This window comes from Ilyonectria robusta, assembly GCF_021365365.1.
Source record: "Ilyonectria robusta strain PMI_751 chromosome Unknown BGZ61scaffold_1, whole genome shotgun sequence".
Taxonomy (NCBI): Eukaryota; Fungi; Ascomycota; class Sordariomycetes; order Hypocreales; family Nectriaceae; genus Ilyonectria; species Ilyonectria robusta.
In genome coordinates, this window is record NW_025764435.1 from 273165 (window position 1) to 287422 (window position 14258).

At 54.3% G+C, this 14258-nt stretch overlaps 4 protein-coding genes across 4 annotated transcripts; 2 read left to right on the plus strand and 2 right to left on the minus strand.

Annotated features, from left to right (window-relative positions):
- Positions 1 to 696: 696 nt before the first annotated feature.
- Positions 697 to 1909, plus strand: BGZ61DRAFT_339307 (cytochrome c peroxidase precursor; the record flags this gene model as incomplete). Its single annotated transcript, XM_046239217.1, has 3 exons — positions 697 to 1183; positions 1244 to 1617; positions 1688 to 1909. 3 exons carry the CDS (start codon positions 697 to 699, stop codon positions 1907 to 1909), a joined length of 1083 nt encoding a protein of 360 aa, XP_046111527.1.
- A 3068-nt stretch (positions 1910 to 4977) lies between these two features.
- On the plus strand, positions 4978 to 10167 carry BGZ61DRAFT_407274 (uncharacterized protein). The gene is made up of 7 exons (XM_046243175.1): positions 4978 to 5953; positions 6009 to 6553; positions 6869 to 7212; positions 7933 to 7985; positions 8347 to 8494; positions 8571 to 8787; positions 8843 to 10167. Exons 1-7 carry the CDS (start codon positions 5261 to 5263, stop codon positions 10005 to 10007), a joined length of 3165 nt encoding a protein of 1054 aa, XP_046111528.1. The 5' UTR covers positions 4978 to 5260; the 3' UTR covers positions 10008 to 10167.
- On the minus strand, positions 10168 to 11067 carry BGZ61DRAFT_436935 (uncharacterized protein). The gene is made up of 3 exons (XM_046244051.1): positions 10805 to 11067; positions 10633 to 10738; positions 10168 to 10538 (listed from the first exon to the last, which is right to left on the minus strand). Exons 1-3 carry the CDS (start codon positions 10936 to 10938, stop codon positions 10464 to 10466), a joined length of 315 nt encoding a protein of 104 aa, XP_046111529.1. The 5' UTR covers positions 10939 to 11067; the 3' UTR covers positions 10168 to 10463.
- Positions 11068 to 12452: 1385 nt separating this feature from the next.
- BGZ61DRAFT_524982 (uncharacterized protein) lies at positions 12453 to 12961 on the minus strand (the record flags this gene model as incomplete). Its single annotated transcript, XM_046252687.1, has 2 exons — positions 12453 to 12557; positions 12608 to 12961. The coding sequence occupies 2 exons, from the start codon at positions 12959 to 12961 to the stop codon at positions 12453 to 12455; spliced, it is 459 nt and encodes a 152-aa protein (XP_046111530.1).
- Positions 12962 to 14258: the final 1297 nt, after the last annotated feature.

The window sequence follows — 14258 nt, forward strand, 5'->3', positions numbered from 1 at the left end:
CAGACGTGCCTGTCGGGGTTGCGCTGCGGACCGCCGAGGAGAAGGTAACTCGGCTCCTCCACAGTGACGAAAGTGACATGGGGAGGTGACCCGGCTCCCGTGCGCCCTCTCCCTCTCCCGAAGCCGAAGCCTCGCAACTGCCAGCGGCCCCAGCCAAGCTCGCAAGGGTTTCCAGGGTTCTCAGGGTTCTGTTCCAGTGGGGAGATGGCCTGCCAGACAGCTGTCGGCCACTCGGCCACGGCGTGTCAGGACGGCTTACATCCTTCGCTGGGGCTTTCCTGCCGCCTTCGGAAAACAAGGGCATCGGGGAGTTCTTCGCGTTGACTCGGCGGCAGCTGCCCGTGTCCCCTTGCCCCAAACACCCGGCACTCCCTTCCCTTTCCATTTCTATCTCCCAATCTCTCCTTCCTCTTCTTCTCTCCTTCCCCTCCCTCCTCCGTGAAGCTTCAATTCTTCTTCATCCTCTCTCACATCCCGATATCATATCAGATTAAAGGTACGTACATCTGCAGCGGCGTCTTCGAACTCCAATCTCTTTGCTGCTGCCCTCACAAATCCCTATCAGCTCCGTACAAGCTCCGCGCTCCTGCCGATTGCCACTCTCTCCCCTCACCATCCTCTTACATTACATACCCGGGCCCTCTTCACCCTTCTCCAGCACCGCAGAACCCCAATCTCACACTGACACCTTCACAGATGGCTTCCGCATCCCGTCAGTTCGTCCGCGCGGCGACTCGCGCCTCCACCCGCAGCGCCTTCTCCGTGGCTCCCCGCCAGGCTTTCCGCCAGAACGGCCGCCGCTACTACTCCTCGGAGCCCGCCCAGAAGTCCTCTTCCCTCCTGGTCTGGCTGACTGGTGCTGCTGTCGCCGGTGGTGCTGGTTACTACTTCTACGCCAACGGCTCTCCCGCCGCTGCTTCTGCCAAGGTCGTCAACCCCACCAAGGAGGACTACCAGAAGGTCTACAATGAGATTGCCGCCCGCCTCGAGGAGAACGACGACTACGATGACGGTAGCTTTGGCCCCGTCCTTCTCCGTCTCGCCTGGCACGCCAGCGGCACCTACGACAAGGTCACTGGCACTGGTGGTAGCAACGGTGCTACCATGCGATTCGCCCCGGAGTCTGAGCACGGTGCCAATGCCGGCCTGATCTCCGCGCGCAAGTTCCTCGAGCCTGTCAAGGGTTGGTTCCCTACCTGATCGTTAACTTCAATGTTTCCGCGACGCTGACTAAATCGCACAGCCAAGTTCCCTTGGATCACCTACTCCGATCTCTGGATCCTCGGCGGTGTCTGCGCCATCCAGGAAATGCAGGGTCCCGCTATCCCCTACCGACCTGGCCGCGCTGACGGCGATATCGCCGCCTGCACTCCTGATGGTCGTCTCCCCGACGCCACCAAGTCCCACGGCCATCTTCGAGACATCTTCTACCGCATGGGCTTCAACGACCAGGACATCGTTGCCCTATCTGGTGCTCACGCTCTCGGCCGCTGCCACACCGACCGATCTGGCTTCGACGGCCCCTGGACCTTCTCTCCCACTGTCCTGACCAACGACTACTACCGTCTCCTGGTCGAGGAGAAGTGGCAGTGGAAGAAGTGGAACGGCCCTGCTCAGGTAAGATGGCACTGAATGCCGAACGGCAATTACAAAGGACATCGATGTGCTAACCTACTGCCTTCAACAGTACGAGGACAAGGCCACCAAGACCCTGATGATGTTGCCCACTGACATGGCTCTTGTTGAGGACAAGAAGTTCAAGCCTTGGGTTCAGAAGTACGCCAAGGACAACGACGCCTTCTTCCAGGACTTCTCCTCCGTGGTCCTCCGTCTGTTCGAGCTCGGCGTCCCCTTCGCCGCGGGAACCGAGAACTCCCGATGGACCTTCAAGTCCAGCCACGACTCTTAGATTCCAACTGCCCGATGATGCAGGGTTTGGAAAGATGGACAGAGTTATAGAATTTGCGGGCTCCAAATTTGGCCTAGATGTAGACCGATACAAGTGAGGGAACGATATCCGGAGTTTTGACTTGTAACTATCAAGAGCAGGCTAGGTAGCCGGAAGACTCATGAAATTTTGTGAACCTACTTTGAGTTGCGCTTACGCAGTTGGAGCGCTCTTCGTCCTCTTGTAGCACACCATAAATTTTCCTTGTTTGTCATCATCAAAGCCCCGATTGTATCTCGTGACATCATTCAGACGGGACGTGTGCGGTGGTTTTAAGCGTCTGGAGCCATGTTGTCTAACAGTGGCCCATTTCGGCTTTGCTCGACTGTCAGCACCTCAACAAGGCTCAACAGCTAATACTAGCTTAACTGGGGAGAGTTGAAGTGGATGATGCCTCCGTCCCTACTCTGCACTCCTAGTGGTGGCTGTCTGTGGCTCGATACGTTCACATTTCTCTCGTGAGCCTCAGGCCGTCCTTATTTTGGACGTTGAGTTGTAGACTTTGGGGGTCGCATCGATGTGAGGGGGATCGACAGGGCTGTGGATGTTGGTTGGCTCGGGTATTTCGTTGCTCGTGGTCACCACGTTTTCGGAGTCTATATTGCGGCACTGGCCGTCATTGACTGGGTGGGGGACGTGGTGGCGCATTCGAGGGTGGCGGGCTAATGACTTTAGGCAAATATCGTGACCCTGTGGTTTCACCCGTACAACTCGGGGATGCTACAAAATGGATCTGTATGCCGTTGGCAGGCTACTGCTCGGTTTGATGGAGATGGTATATCGCTGCAGTGTGCCATAGTGGAGAGACCTTCATTCTCACCTCAGACTTGGACTTCCAATAATTAATCACGAGTTTTGCATACCATGAAGTCTATGAGACTATTGGTCTTACATGCCCTAGACGTACCATGGCTCTCCGCAGTGTGATATGTTGCCGTTGCAGTGAGTGTTGAATAGAGCACAAATAGGGTTATGAGGTTGGACATAGTCTCTCTATACACTACATCAGTGTTTCGGGGAACTCTCGGCGTTCGCTGGCCCGTTTTGTGCTAGGAATCAGTCGGTTGTAGAAGCCATGGCGATAGTGCCGGCCAATGTATGTGCATTAACCTCGTGAATTGGCTCGACTTGGTTGTGTGGATTGGGGTTTGAGTCAAATTTGGTCGTGTCTATGCTGCTCACCATTGACCGTGTTAGAATACCCGTGCGAAGCAGCAGAGACACGCTCGGCCAGTTATCTGGGAGGAACAATTGGAAAGCTCGTGCATGAGGCTCTGCCTGTATCGTTGTCGGATGTTAGCAGGGATGCCCTAGAATCACGTATTGATACGTACGATAGTGGAGAAACCCTACTAATTTGGTCCTCTTAATGAGTCTAGAACTCCATGGCTACTCCGCATACGATCCCTGACGATCAGATCGATCAGTATGCGATAGAACATGGTACTCACCTTACGCACCTGTCAGGAAAAGGGTTTTACGGCTAAATCTAGCTTGTGTACCCTCCGCTTCAAGAGGATGGAAAATAAAGGATCGGAAACCGCTGTGTGGTGGAGAATCGAATTGTTGGTGGCATTGGTCATCAGATCCTCCATCGAAGTTATCTCAAATCCTGACTCCACCACATAAACTATCTGACTAGCAACAGAAGTTTGGCAGAGCACTACTCAAAATAGTGGCGAAATGGTAACATATTTATGTAGTAGTTACTATGCCCGAATTTTAAGTCTCCATATGATCTCCATGGCAGTTATTCGGTGCTGCGATGGGAGGTACTCGAGCTATAGTTAGCTACGAAGCTCGACCTGACGGACATGACGGCTACCCGAAAGAAAGAAGCAGCGAGCTGGAGATCAAAGCTACATTGTGGTGGGCTTATTGCTCTTTGGCAGTCTTAATGGATCATTCTGGGGCTAGATGCGTGTTAATTTTATCCCCACCCGCTGACCTAGGTAAATATTCGGGAATTTAATACGATCACCCTGCTCTGTGATGTCTAGGTTTTCCCTTCGGGAAGCTCACAGCCAACTCTCAGCACTGTGGATCTTCCATCCTCCGCTGAAGTATCTCTCGAACAGCACTCGAAAGCCAAAGACCCATCGCACGGGTTTGGGATTTGAGGCGTAGCCAGGCCGTGTTCACAGTTCAGTTGCCAACCTGAGGCAAATGTGGATTGAGGCGGTTGAAATGATGTCCGAAGGCTATTGTTTCAGATTAGGAGCAAGTGTGTGAATAGGGTAGATGATGGTGAAGACTTGGATATCTTGGAAACAGCCTCTCGATGGCACTGTTGAGACTCGGTCGAGAGAAATAGTTTCACCCGTTTTTGATAGTCGGAGAAAATCATGCTTATTACCAAGTGACTTAAGGTTTGCACGTTAGCAATGAATTGCTCAGTGTTCGCGTAACATGGAAAGTATTAATTCGGGCCATCCTCTTTGCCGCATCTGATACGGGCGAAGTGGTGGCATTCTCATGTTGTCCTTGAACTACTGCGCTATCGACAACCAGCAACCTCAAAATGTGGCAACGAAACTCAGAGAAATCGCATCTCTTTTATTGCAAGCTCGACTTAGAGCCAGACCAAGGCAACTATGAAAAGTAGGACTGAAAAGTCTTCCATCAAGGCCCATGATTCTGGCGCTGTTGTTGAATCCCGAAAACTCTCCGCGTCTACAGCTAATCATGCTGCGGACCGTCAGTTTGTCAGCTCAGCATCACGCAGCAGCTTATTCATCAATGGACATGATTGCGCCGAGGAGGTGGGAAGTCACCAAGGGAACCTTGAGAATTGGCACTAATAGGCGGGTTTGCAACGGAGATGGCGACAATCCCCACACCACTTAGAACGGCACCTCACTACGCCCTACGCCCCTGGAAAAGGTCCACCGAACGCTGCTCTTAACTGGCGTGTATTGGCTACATGTTGGAGTTCTTTAGATCGCACGTCATTGTGCTTATAAATCCATCTGTACACCGCATACGATATACCGTAGAATGGAGTTAGAGGAGAGATCGACGCGCCTTTTGAAGCGGGCAGCATGAGAGAAATCAGTGTTGGACCATCCATTTCTTAAGCCCGATTTCAAAGCCATCGATTGCGTGCAAGCCGAGGAGCTACTTAATCCCCCTCTCTCCAGCTCTGACTTGGTTGGTGTTGCTGAGTTGAACCATTGACAAACCATAACCCCTCCTTCTTAGCCCCTCTCCTCGCCAAGAACAAGCTCGCTGAGTCGCTCTTGGGTAACGAGCTGTTTCGAGAAGACCAAAATCTCACACTTTCTGCACGTCACGTAGCAAAACAGCCCAGTCATGACCCTGTCAGACATTGAAAACAAGGCCGCCCCCGGCGTGCCGTACTTTACTCCGGCGCAGGAGCCCGCGGCCGGGTCGGCGCTGGACCCCGCATCGGCTCCGACTCTCTTCAAGCCCCTCCGCATCCGCGGCGTCGAACTTCACAACCGCTTCGTGGTCTCGCCCATGTGCACATATAGCGCTCGCGATGGCTACCTGTCCGATTTCCACCTCGTCCACCTCGGTCAATTCGCGCTCCACGGGGCCGCCCTGGTCACCGTCGAGGCCACGGCTGTCGAGCCCCGCGGCCGCATCTCCCCCAACGACTCGGGTCTCTGGGAGGATGGCCAGATAGCGCCGCTGAAGCGCATCACCGACTTCATCCACAGCCAGAACTCAAAGGCTTCTATCCAGCTTGCCCACGCGGGACGCAAGGCCAGCACCCTGCCGCCCTGGGTCGGCGGCACAGTTAACAAGACCCTTGCTCCCGAGAGTGTTGGCGGCTGGCCGGAGGACGTCGTTGGCCCCAGTGCTATCCCATTTGCAGAGGATCATGCCAATCCCCACGAACTGACCGTGGAGGAGATCAAGGCCATGGTTCAGAGCTTTGCAGATGCTGCCGTCCGAGCTGTCAAGGCTGGATTCGATGTCATTGAGATTCACGGCGCGCACGGCTACCTGCAAACCAACTTTCTATCACCCACTTCCAATGTAAGTTTCGCATAAATTCACAAACAAATAACCAAGTATTCTAACAGCATTGCAGAAAAGGACAGATCAGTACGGTGGCAGCTTCGAGAACCGAACCCGCTTCCTGACCGAGACGATCCAGGCAGTGCGGGCCGTCATCCCCAAGGAGATGCCCTTGTGGCTCCGTGTCTCCGGTACGGAATGGGTAGAATGGACCGGCGAGCCCTCATGGGACATCAACGAGACCATCCGCCTGGCCAAGCTACTCCCCGCACTGGGCGTCGACGTCCTCGATGTCAGCAGCGGCGGCAACAACGAGCAGCAAAAGATCAAGGTGACGCAGACGTTCCAGACAGACCTGGCGCGCCAGATCCGCAACGCCGTGCGCGCCGAGGGATTGGACCTGCTCATCGCCACCGTGGGCGTCATCACGGAGAGCGAGTTCGCCAAGTCGGTCGTGCAAGAGGACCAAGAGCCCTCGGCGGACCTCGTCCAGGCGGCGAGGCAGTTTTTGCGAGAGCCGAACTGGGTGCTCAGCGTGGCGCATGAGCTGGGCGTGCCGGTGAAGTGGGCCAACCAGTATCACCGAGCTCCGCCAAAGCCCAAGGGCCGATCGCAGTCGTGAGTGTCAGCCGGGCATGATTTTGAGCGTTTCATAGACTAGCGCGCCATAGAGAATCGAAACCAAGGGTCCTACGCTTAAACATGTTTAAATAGTAACAAGTGACACGAACCAAGTGGCTGGTTGAGGAACTCCTCTGGAATATCAACCGTTTTTTGATCTCGGCTTTTGGAGGGAGATGCCTCTATTATTTGACCTGACCAAAAAACATGTCGAGAAGCGCCTAAAGGAAAGTCATAGTAAAATATCCAAATAATTTTGTGCACCCTGGAGTGTTTGCTTGTGATGTAAGGGTCCGGGGCAAACATCTTGAGGCCAACGGTGTTATCGGAGGAATCTCTCCCACTGCTGACCGCTTTGGGGCCATCGGAGGTTGTAGCGCCGCCGGTTAAGTGGGGGCCATCGGAGGGGACGAGCTTGTTTAGCGGAGTACTCTGGGCGTTGGCAGTCAACGGGCGAGGCGGAGGGATGATGCAATCAGACCGAGGTACATGCCAGCCCCGAAATCTGTTATTCTATTGCATAAAGCGGCATCTGTACGAGCGGCCAAAAATAAAGCCCCGGGTAGGAAGTCGCACGTATATTTCCTGGAGCAGAAATCGGGGGAGCCGGAGCTGGAATGCCCGTGTTAGCTGCCCGGGTACAGTAGGGGTACCTGGTACATTGACAAAGCAAACACGTCGCCTGGGCGCATCATGACGACGCTTCTGGAGCGTCCTCGCCGTGGCAAACGTGTTCTTGTGTGGATATGTTTCCCTCAGTTTAAAAAAGAATAATACGGGCATGGGGAAATGGCCGAGCAATCTCTGTTGCACGGATTTCTAAGCCTCAGTCAATAAAGGCGCGGCCATCTGACAACTAACGCATCCAGGCCCTGCTGAGTCGATAGTTCCAACGAGGCTGGGTGGGTGGGGACCCAAGCTCTAGAGCTATCACAGACAACCAACGGTGGCCAAAACCTTCGACGTGGCCTCTTTGTAATCAGGATTTTGACTTCCGTGTCTCAAGTTGCCCAGGTAGGGGACGGCCTGTCTTACGAGCGAAGGAAGCCCATGTGTGTGGGATGGGAGGGCCGGGAGGAATGGGGCACTCGATTGAGAAGGCTGATGGCACGAGGTCCCCTCACAGAGTCCCTCGCATGCGCGCGCGCAAGGAGCTGCAGCAGCTGCGCCGGCACTGGGCGCGGGCGGAATCGGCAGGATATGCAGGGCGGATGCTCCTCCTACGCAGTAGTTCCACGGATGCTGCTACACGCTGGAGCCAGATTTATGGAATTATGGATTTGCAGCGAGCGGGATGGCGGGATCATGGACTGATTGACTGGGCCAACTGATGGATGGTCTGGTGGACTTGGCGATCCCGGGCCCCAAACCAAGAGCGCTTGGGGGGCTGTGGCGCACGCGCAGGGCACCTCGGCCTATGAGAGCCCCTGTAGCCGCCCCCCCTGGCGGATTCCTGTAGCGGCGTAGCTGCCCCTGTGCCCGCTGGGGCCAGCGGCTGGGGGAGCACTGGCGGCTGCTGGAGGGGTCGAGGTGGCCACTGTTTGCCTGTTTGCCTCCACCCGCCATCATGATTCAGCCGTGGGAAGGGGACACTTGTTCAATTGACCAGCTGCAGCCGTCTCAGAGCAACCTCCAGCCTTCCACCACGGCCCGCCAGCCTCAGGTACAAAACCTCCCCCGTCCACATCTCCGGCTGCCACTTTCTCCCTCCTCCCCCATCTGTCCTCTTGCCTGCTTATCCAGCGAGACGTCTTTTTTCTCTTTGCAGGATACCCACTCCCAATTGACAGCCCATCATGCATCACAAGCGCATCGCCTGCGGCCTCATGGCAGCTCTTGCTGCCGTCGCCTCTGCCGCTGAGGGCTCTGACGTCGAGCAGCTGACCCAGGCCACCTTTGACGATTTCGTCAAGGAGAACCCCCTGGTCCTCGCCGAGTGTAAGTCTATTATCCGTCCATCTTTGGCTATCTCTTCTAGCCATCTCCCCGCACCTGCTGACCGAGATCTCAACAGTCTTCGCTCCCTGGTGCGGCCACTGCAAGGCCCTCGCCCCCGAGTACGAGGAGGCTGCCACCACCCTCAAGGAGAAGAACATCCGCCTCGCCAAGGTCGACTGCACTGAGGAGGCTGACCTCTGCAAGTCCTACGGCGTTGAGGGTTACCCCACCCTCAAGGTCTTCCGTGGCCTTGACAACGTCACTCCCTACAGCGGTCAGCGCAAGGCTCCTGGGTAAGTTTGCCATTGCACTTCCGTCAATATGCACTGTATGCTAATCGCCACATAGCATCACCTCCTACATGATCAAGCAGTCCCTGCCCGCCGTTTCCATCCTCACCAAGGACACCCTCGAGGAGTTCAAGACCGCCGACAAGGTCGTCGTCGTTGCCTACCTGGCCGCCGATGACAAGACCTCCAACGAGACCTTCACCACCCTCGCCGACGGTCTCCGCGACACCTACCTCTTCGGTGGTGTCAACGATGCCGAGGTCGCTGAGGCCGAGGGCGTCAAGGCCCCCGCCGTCATCGTCTACAAGAACTTCGATGAGGGCAAGACCGTCTACACCGGCTCCGAGTTCTCTGAGACCGAGCTCTCCGCTTTCATCTCTGCCGCCGCTACTCCCCTGGTTGGCGAGGTTGGCCCCGAGACCTACTCCGGCTACATGGCCGCTGGCATTCCCCTTGCCTACATCTTCGCTGAGACCGAGGAGGAGCGCAAGGAACTCGGTGCCGCTCTTAAGCCCATTGCTGAGAAGTACAAGGGCAAGCTCAACGTTGCCACCATCGACGCCAAGAACTTTGGTGCTCACGCCGGCAACCTGAACCTCAAGACCGACAAGTTCCCCTCCTTCGCTATCCAGGAGATCGCCAAGAACCAGAAGTTCCCCTTCGACCAGGAGAAGGAGATCACCTTCGACAACATCGCTCCCTTCGTCGATGACTTTGTTGCCGGCAAGCTTGAGCCCAGCGTCAAGTCCGAGGAGATCCCCGAGACCCAGGAGGGCCCCGTCACTATCGTCGTCGCCAAGAACTACAAGGATGTCGTCCTCGATGACGAGAAGGATGTCCTGATTGAGTTCTACGCCCCCTGGTGCGGTCACTGCAAGGCTCTCGCCCCCAAGTACGACGAGCTTGCCGAGCAGTTCGCCGCTAGCGACTTCAAGGACAAGGTCGTCATCGCCAAGGTTGACGCCACCCTTAACGATGTCCCTGATGAGATCCAGGGCTTCCCCACCATCAAGCTCTACCCCGCCGGTGGCAAGGATGCCCCCGTTACCTACAGCGGTTCCCGAACCATCGAGGACCTCGCTGCCTTCATCAAGGAGAACGGCAAGTACAAGGCCGATGTCTCCGCCAAGGAGGCTGGCACTGAGGAGGCTGCTCCCGCCGCCACCGAGGACGGTGAGAAGAAGGAGGAGGAGAAGGCCGCCGAGGGCCATGATGAGCTGTAAACTTGATGTCACATTAGCACGCAAAAAAGGGCATGTTTGATTTCACGGGCGCGGGTTTGAATGGTGCGCTTATTGGAATGCACCTATGAGGTTTCATAGTTTCCGTCCGTGGCAATATTGGACTCTTTTATGATCACGCACACTTTCTCCAACTGTTACTCGTCCGTTAATGGTATGCGCAGTGAAATGTAATCTGTGACATGTCGCCTTATTGTAATCCGCTAGACCAGACTCGAGAATGCATTGGGATAAACAGTCGTATTCGTAGTGTAGCATAGGTAGGTAGGTAGATACGTACACAAATGGGCTCCCCGCGTTCTCAACGGCTCGATGGTACAATTGGACGATGGGCACCGACGGAACCCTCACTTATTGGTTCCACCCCAACTATCCTGGGAGTTTAGGAGAGCCCGCCCTATCCGATCTTTTATACATTTCCTTGAGCTCCGAATTCCATTACTTCTTTCCCTGGGACTTCTGTTCGAGGTTCTGGACGTAGTTGCTCAGACGGGTAACGGAGGCCTGGAGGGTCTGCAATTGCGCAGTTAGCTTTATGAACACACGGAGTAGCGGAGGAGAAATTGGCCCTGGGGGATAGAGCTTGGGTTTACTCTCTGGTACGTACGTAGATATCCTCGGTTAGCAGGTCGTTGGAGGTCTTGTACTCCTTGAGGAGGTAGCTGTAGGCGGCGCCACCGGACAGGAAGCTGCCGAGGAGGAAGCCGAAGAGACTGCCCACGGGGAAGAGGCCATAGTTAGCGATCCGATCTACAGGTCCGTCGCGGCGCCGAACTCACCCTCCACGGAAAGCTCCCATGGGCTTGCGGGCCGGGAGAGGCGCGGCGTCGGCCATTCGTCGGGCGGAGGTGTGGAAGCTTCGCGCAGCCAGCGCGCGGCTGCTGCTGGATAGGACTCTTGACGCCAGAGACATGGTTGGATCGGGTGGGAGGTGCGTTGTTTTGCGGGAGGATTGATGGAGGGAGCTTGATGCGATGATGGCACTGGCTGTTCGGTGGCTGTCGGGTGGTCGGAATATCTGCCACAAGTGTGGTGGCGCGTGATTGGCTACGTCACGCTGTGCCACAGTGCTGCTGGGAGGAACTGCCCCGGAGCTGGGTGGCGGATTTTCCGGCGCCGTCGTCTAGACGCTTGTGCTGTAACGCCCACTGTAAGTTGACTTGAGTACCGCAAAACTTCACCTGTGCAACTGCTGGTTATCGCCGTCTAAAAACTTCACTTAGGCTGTAACCACAGATATCCGTTCAATGCCACGGCCATCCCCACCTTCTTCACTTGGTTGTCATGACTCTTTTTCTCTGCTAGGCAATCGAATCCTTCCTTCAACGGTGGGATGACCCCCAAGTGGAGGCCGGCCTACCAGCGACGAGGGAGATCATGCGTACTGCAGGGCTGGTGGTGGCTGGAGGCAGCCTTATGCGGCGACCACCATCTTCCGCAGGTCGATGAGGAACGGCGCATATGAAATGGAGATGACGAGTTCCCCAAGCGTCATGGGCAAGGCTTCTGACCTTGTAGAGATACCGCTCTTGGGAGAGTTGCCTTCGGTCATCTGCTGCAACTGCTTCTGGAGAAGCAAGCGGGTCACTCCGTGGGAGAGGGCAATCATGACGTCTTTCAACGGCTTTTGCATCTCGCTTGGAAGGTTTTTGAGTCACTAGCTATTGAACACCCGCTGTATCGTCCAATGGACATCTTTGTTACCAATGTTCCTTGAATAATGGTTCCAGCTGAGCTTCTATCGCCTAAATGGAACATCTTTGTTACTAATGTTCCTCCGAATAATGGTTCCAGACATGGTAAATCTCAAAGGTTTCGTGGGTAGTTAGCTCAAGCAGGGGAAACTATGTCTCTCACTCTTCCAGTGTCAGACGCTGAAGGGTATCTCCCCTTGCGCAGAGTCGCAGACGCTTTTGTCACCGAATACTTCTCCAGTGTCCATCGCACGTACCTCGTCCTTCGCCAGCCCACGTTTCGACGTCTGTACGACCGCCTCTGGGAGCCAATAGGACCCCAGCAGCACACGCATGTGGAGGAGGAACTGGAGGTTTAATACTAAAACAAATAAAAAAGACCAACAGCGAGATTAACAATGCAAACCAAATACCCAGTCTACATAGGCAACAATGACTTAAAAAGGCTCAAACTTTCTAGCCCGACTAGTTACCTCTTGTGATGCCTTGCTAAGCAGTAATAACTTCTATTACAGCAGTTCGAAGTCAAGTCCTAGTATAAATACACACTAAGCTATGACCCCACCCAGCAGCTCGGCCAGGCCAGCCCTCTTTAAATCGATCCAGCTAGAAATATAGCGTCCCTTTAGTGATATAGATGATACTCACAAGCCACATTTCTCACAAGATCCATGAAACAGGGTCCCCAGTGCCACTTATACGGCTATAATACCTTCTATTCCTCATGGTCCACCTAGGATTTGAATACGGCATCCAGATGCTTAAACATTTCCAGCTCCCAACCAATATCCATTGGTGGCTTTCCGACACTAGGGTCAACGTAATGGGTAAGCGGTAGCTATATCCATCATCAGCCTCGTAAACCAAACTTTATATTACATGACTTACAGGAGAGCACACGTTCTTCTTCCACTCCTCGTTCTCCTTAAACTCCTCTTTCAGAACGGTATCGACATACTCATTCCATACAACGGTCATTTCGTCGACTAGAGACGGAGGGACAGCGATGCCAATGACAAGTGCCCTTGGACGAGGATGCAGATTATGCAGGACCGCCCCCAGGGTTTGCGGCGAGTAACGGTAAGGTTCTCGCGTTTCAACGAAATCGATCATAGCAGTCATGACATAGGTAGGCTGATGCTCGGAGAAGATTTTGGGCATAAAGATGATACCGTTCTCCCGTCCCCAGCCGATGACGACTAAAGGGATAGAGCTTGACTCGGGAGAAGTCAAAGAAGACATTGTAAAGAGTTGAATGAAGAAGTGCGGATGTGATGTGGGAGGGAAGTGAAGCGACGACTAGTAATACGAATGGTCGGCTCTGATAGTAAGAGAATTGAGAAGTATTGAGATCTAACACTATCAAAGTGGTTTATATCGACGCTGAAAAATATGGCCATTACAGTTGCTCGGCACTCGGTCCCCCTAGTCCGAGAGTTGTTCCGTTATTCGCGTCTTCGGCGAGGGACTTATGTGCCCATTGTCCCGCACATCATTCCCGAGTCATGTCCATCCAATTACTACCGCTGCATCAGTCAATGCAACATCGGGGCTAGGGAGTGCTGAGGCGTCTTGGGCCGAACAACGCTGCTCTCATCAGATGCCTGCATTGGTAGAAATATTATGGATAGCTATTCTCCCTTTACTAAACCATGTATTTGTCAATGGCGCAGCGCTCGAAGAAAGCCGACATGGAACAGACATCCAGGGCCATCACTCTCCTGGAACCCTTGACCTCAACACCACTTCTGACAGCTCCGGGCCTCTGCGATATCTACAACCGCCTTACTCAATCTGGACAACGATCCCCAGGATATTAGACCCTTATAGTACGTCGTAAGAATTCGCCGACCTCGTCAGGTGTCGCTTCGGCGAACATGTCCACCTAGTCAAGGGATAAATGGAGACAAGTCTTGGCGTAGAAGCTAAACAGCCAGCGTCAACTCCGATTTTTTTATATTCCGAAAGGACGAAACATCGAGGACCGGAGATACACCGCGTTCGGCCCAACCCCTGTTGGCCATTCCGGTACATCCAGCCACACCAATGTTTAAACATGTATAATAACCAGCCAAGACTGCTTCGAAGAAAAAAGAAAAAACGGCCCAAGTCTATCGCGCTCTTGCACCCTAAGGACAACTCCCTCAACTACAACTCTTCAATTCAGAACCGCTGCGACGTCCCGAATCCAGTATTTTGCACCCAGAATGGCTACCAACACCAAGTCGGCTGTGGCAACTGGCCCTTCCAAGTTCGTTTCTCCTTCCCTAACTGTAGCAATTGTTACTAATCGGTTGCTAGTATTATTCTTTTCACTGTGCCTTTGAATGACGAGAAAGTGACGCAGCTCCGCGAAGTCACATCCAAACTCAAAGATGCCAAACTGCGGGAACAGTTTAGCCGGCGCGCAAACACGGTTGGCTATACTCGAGAGAGTATGCAGCTGCAGCCTGTCAGTGATGGCATCACAATGTTTATTGTGATGCTGGAGTTCCCGGGGACCTGGAAGGAGCTGGAGTCGCGTCTTGTGGCGTACAAG

What these genes read in the sequence shown, in the direction of transcription:
- BGZ61DRAFT_436935 (XM_046244051.1), bottom strand. Translation starts at nt 10,938, where the DNA reads ATGTCTCTGGCGTCAAGAGTCCTATCCAGCAGCAGCCGCGCGCTGGCT. An exon ending in ATGGGAGCTTTCCGTGGAGG is followed by an intron (nt 10,739 to 10,804) that starts GTGAGTTCGGCG and finishes CCCCGTGGGCAG; the next exon opens with TCTCTTCGGCTTCCTCCTCG. An exon ending in TGCTAACCGAGGATATCTAC is followed by an intron (nt 10,539 to 10,632) that starts GTACGTACCAGA and finishes GCGCAATTGCAG; the next exon opens with ACCCTCCAGGCCTCCGTTAC.
- BGZ61DRAFT_407274 (XM_046243175.1), top strand. Translation starts at nt 5,261, where the DNA reads ATGACCCTGTCAGACATTGAAAACAAGGCCGCCCCCGGCGTGCCGTAC. An exon ending in TTCTATCACCCACTTCCAAT is followed by an intron (nt 5,954 to 6,008) that starts GTAAGTTTCGCA and finishes ACAGCATTGCAG; the next exon opens with AAAAGGACAGATCAGTACGG. An exon ending in CCCAAGGGCCGATCGCAGTC is followed by an intron (nt 6,554 to 6,868) that starts GTGAGTGTCAGC and finishes AAACATCTTGAG; the next exon opens with GCCAACGGTGTTATCGGAGG.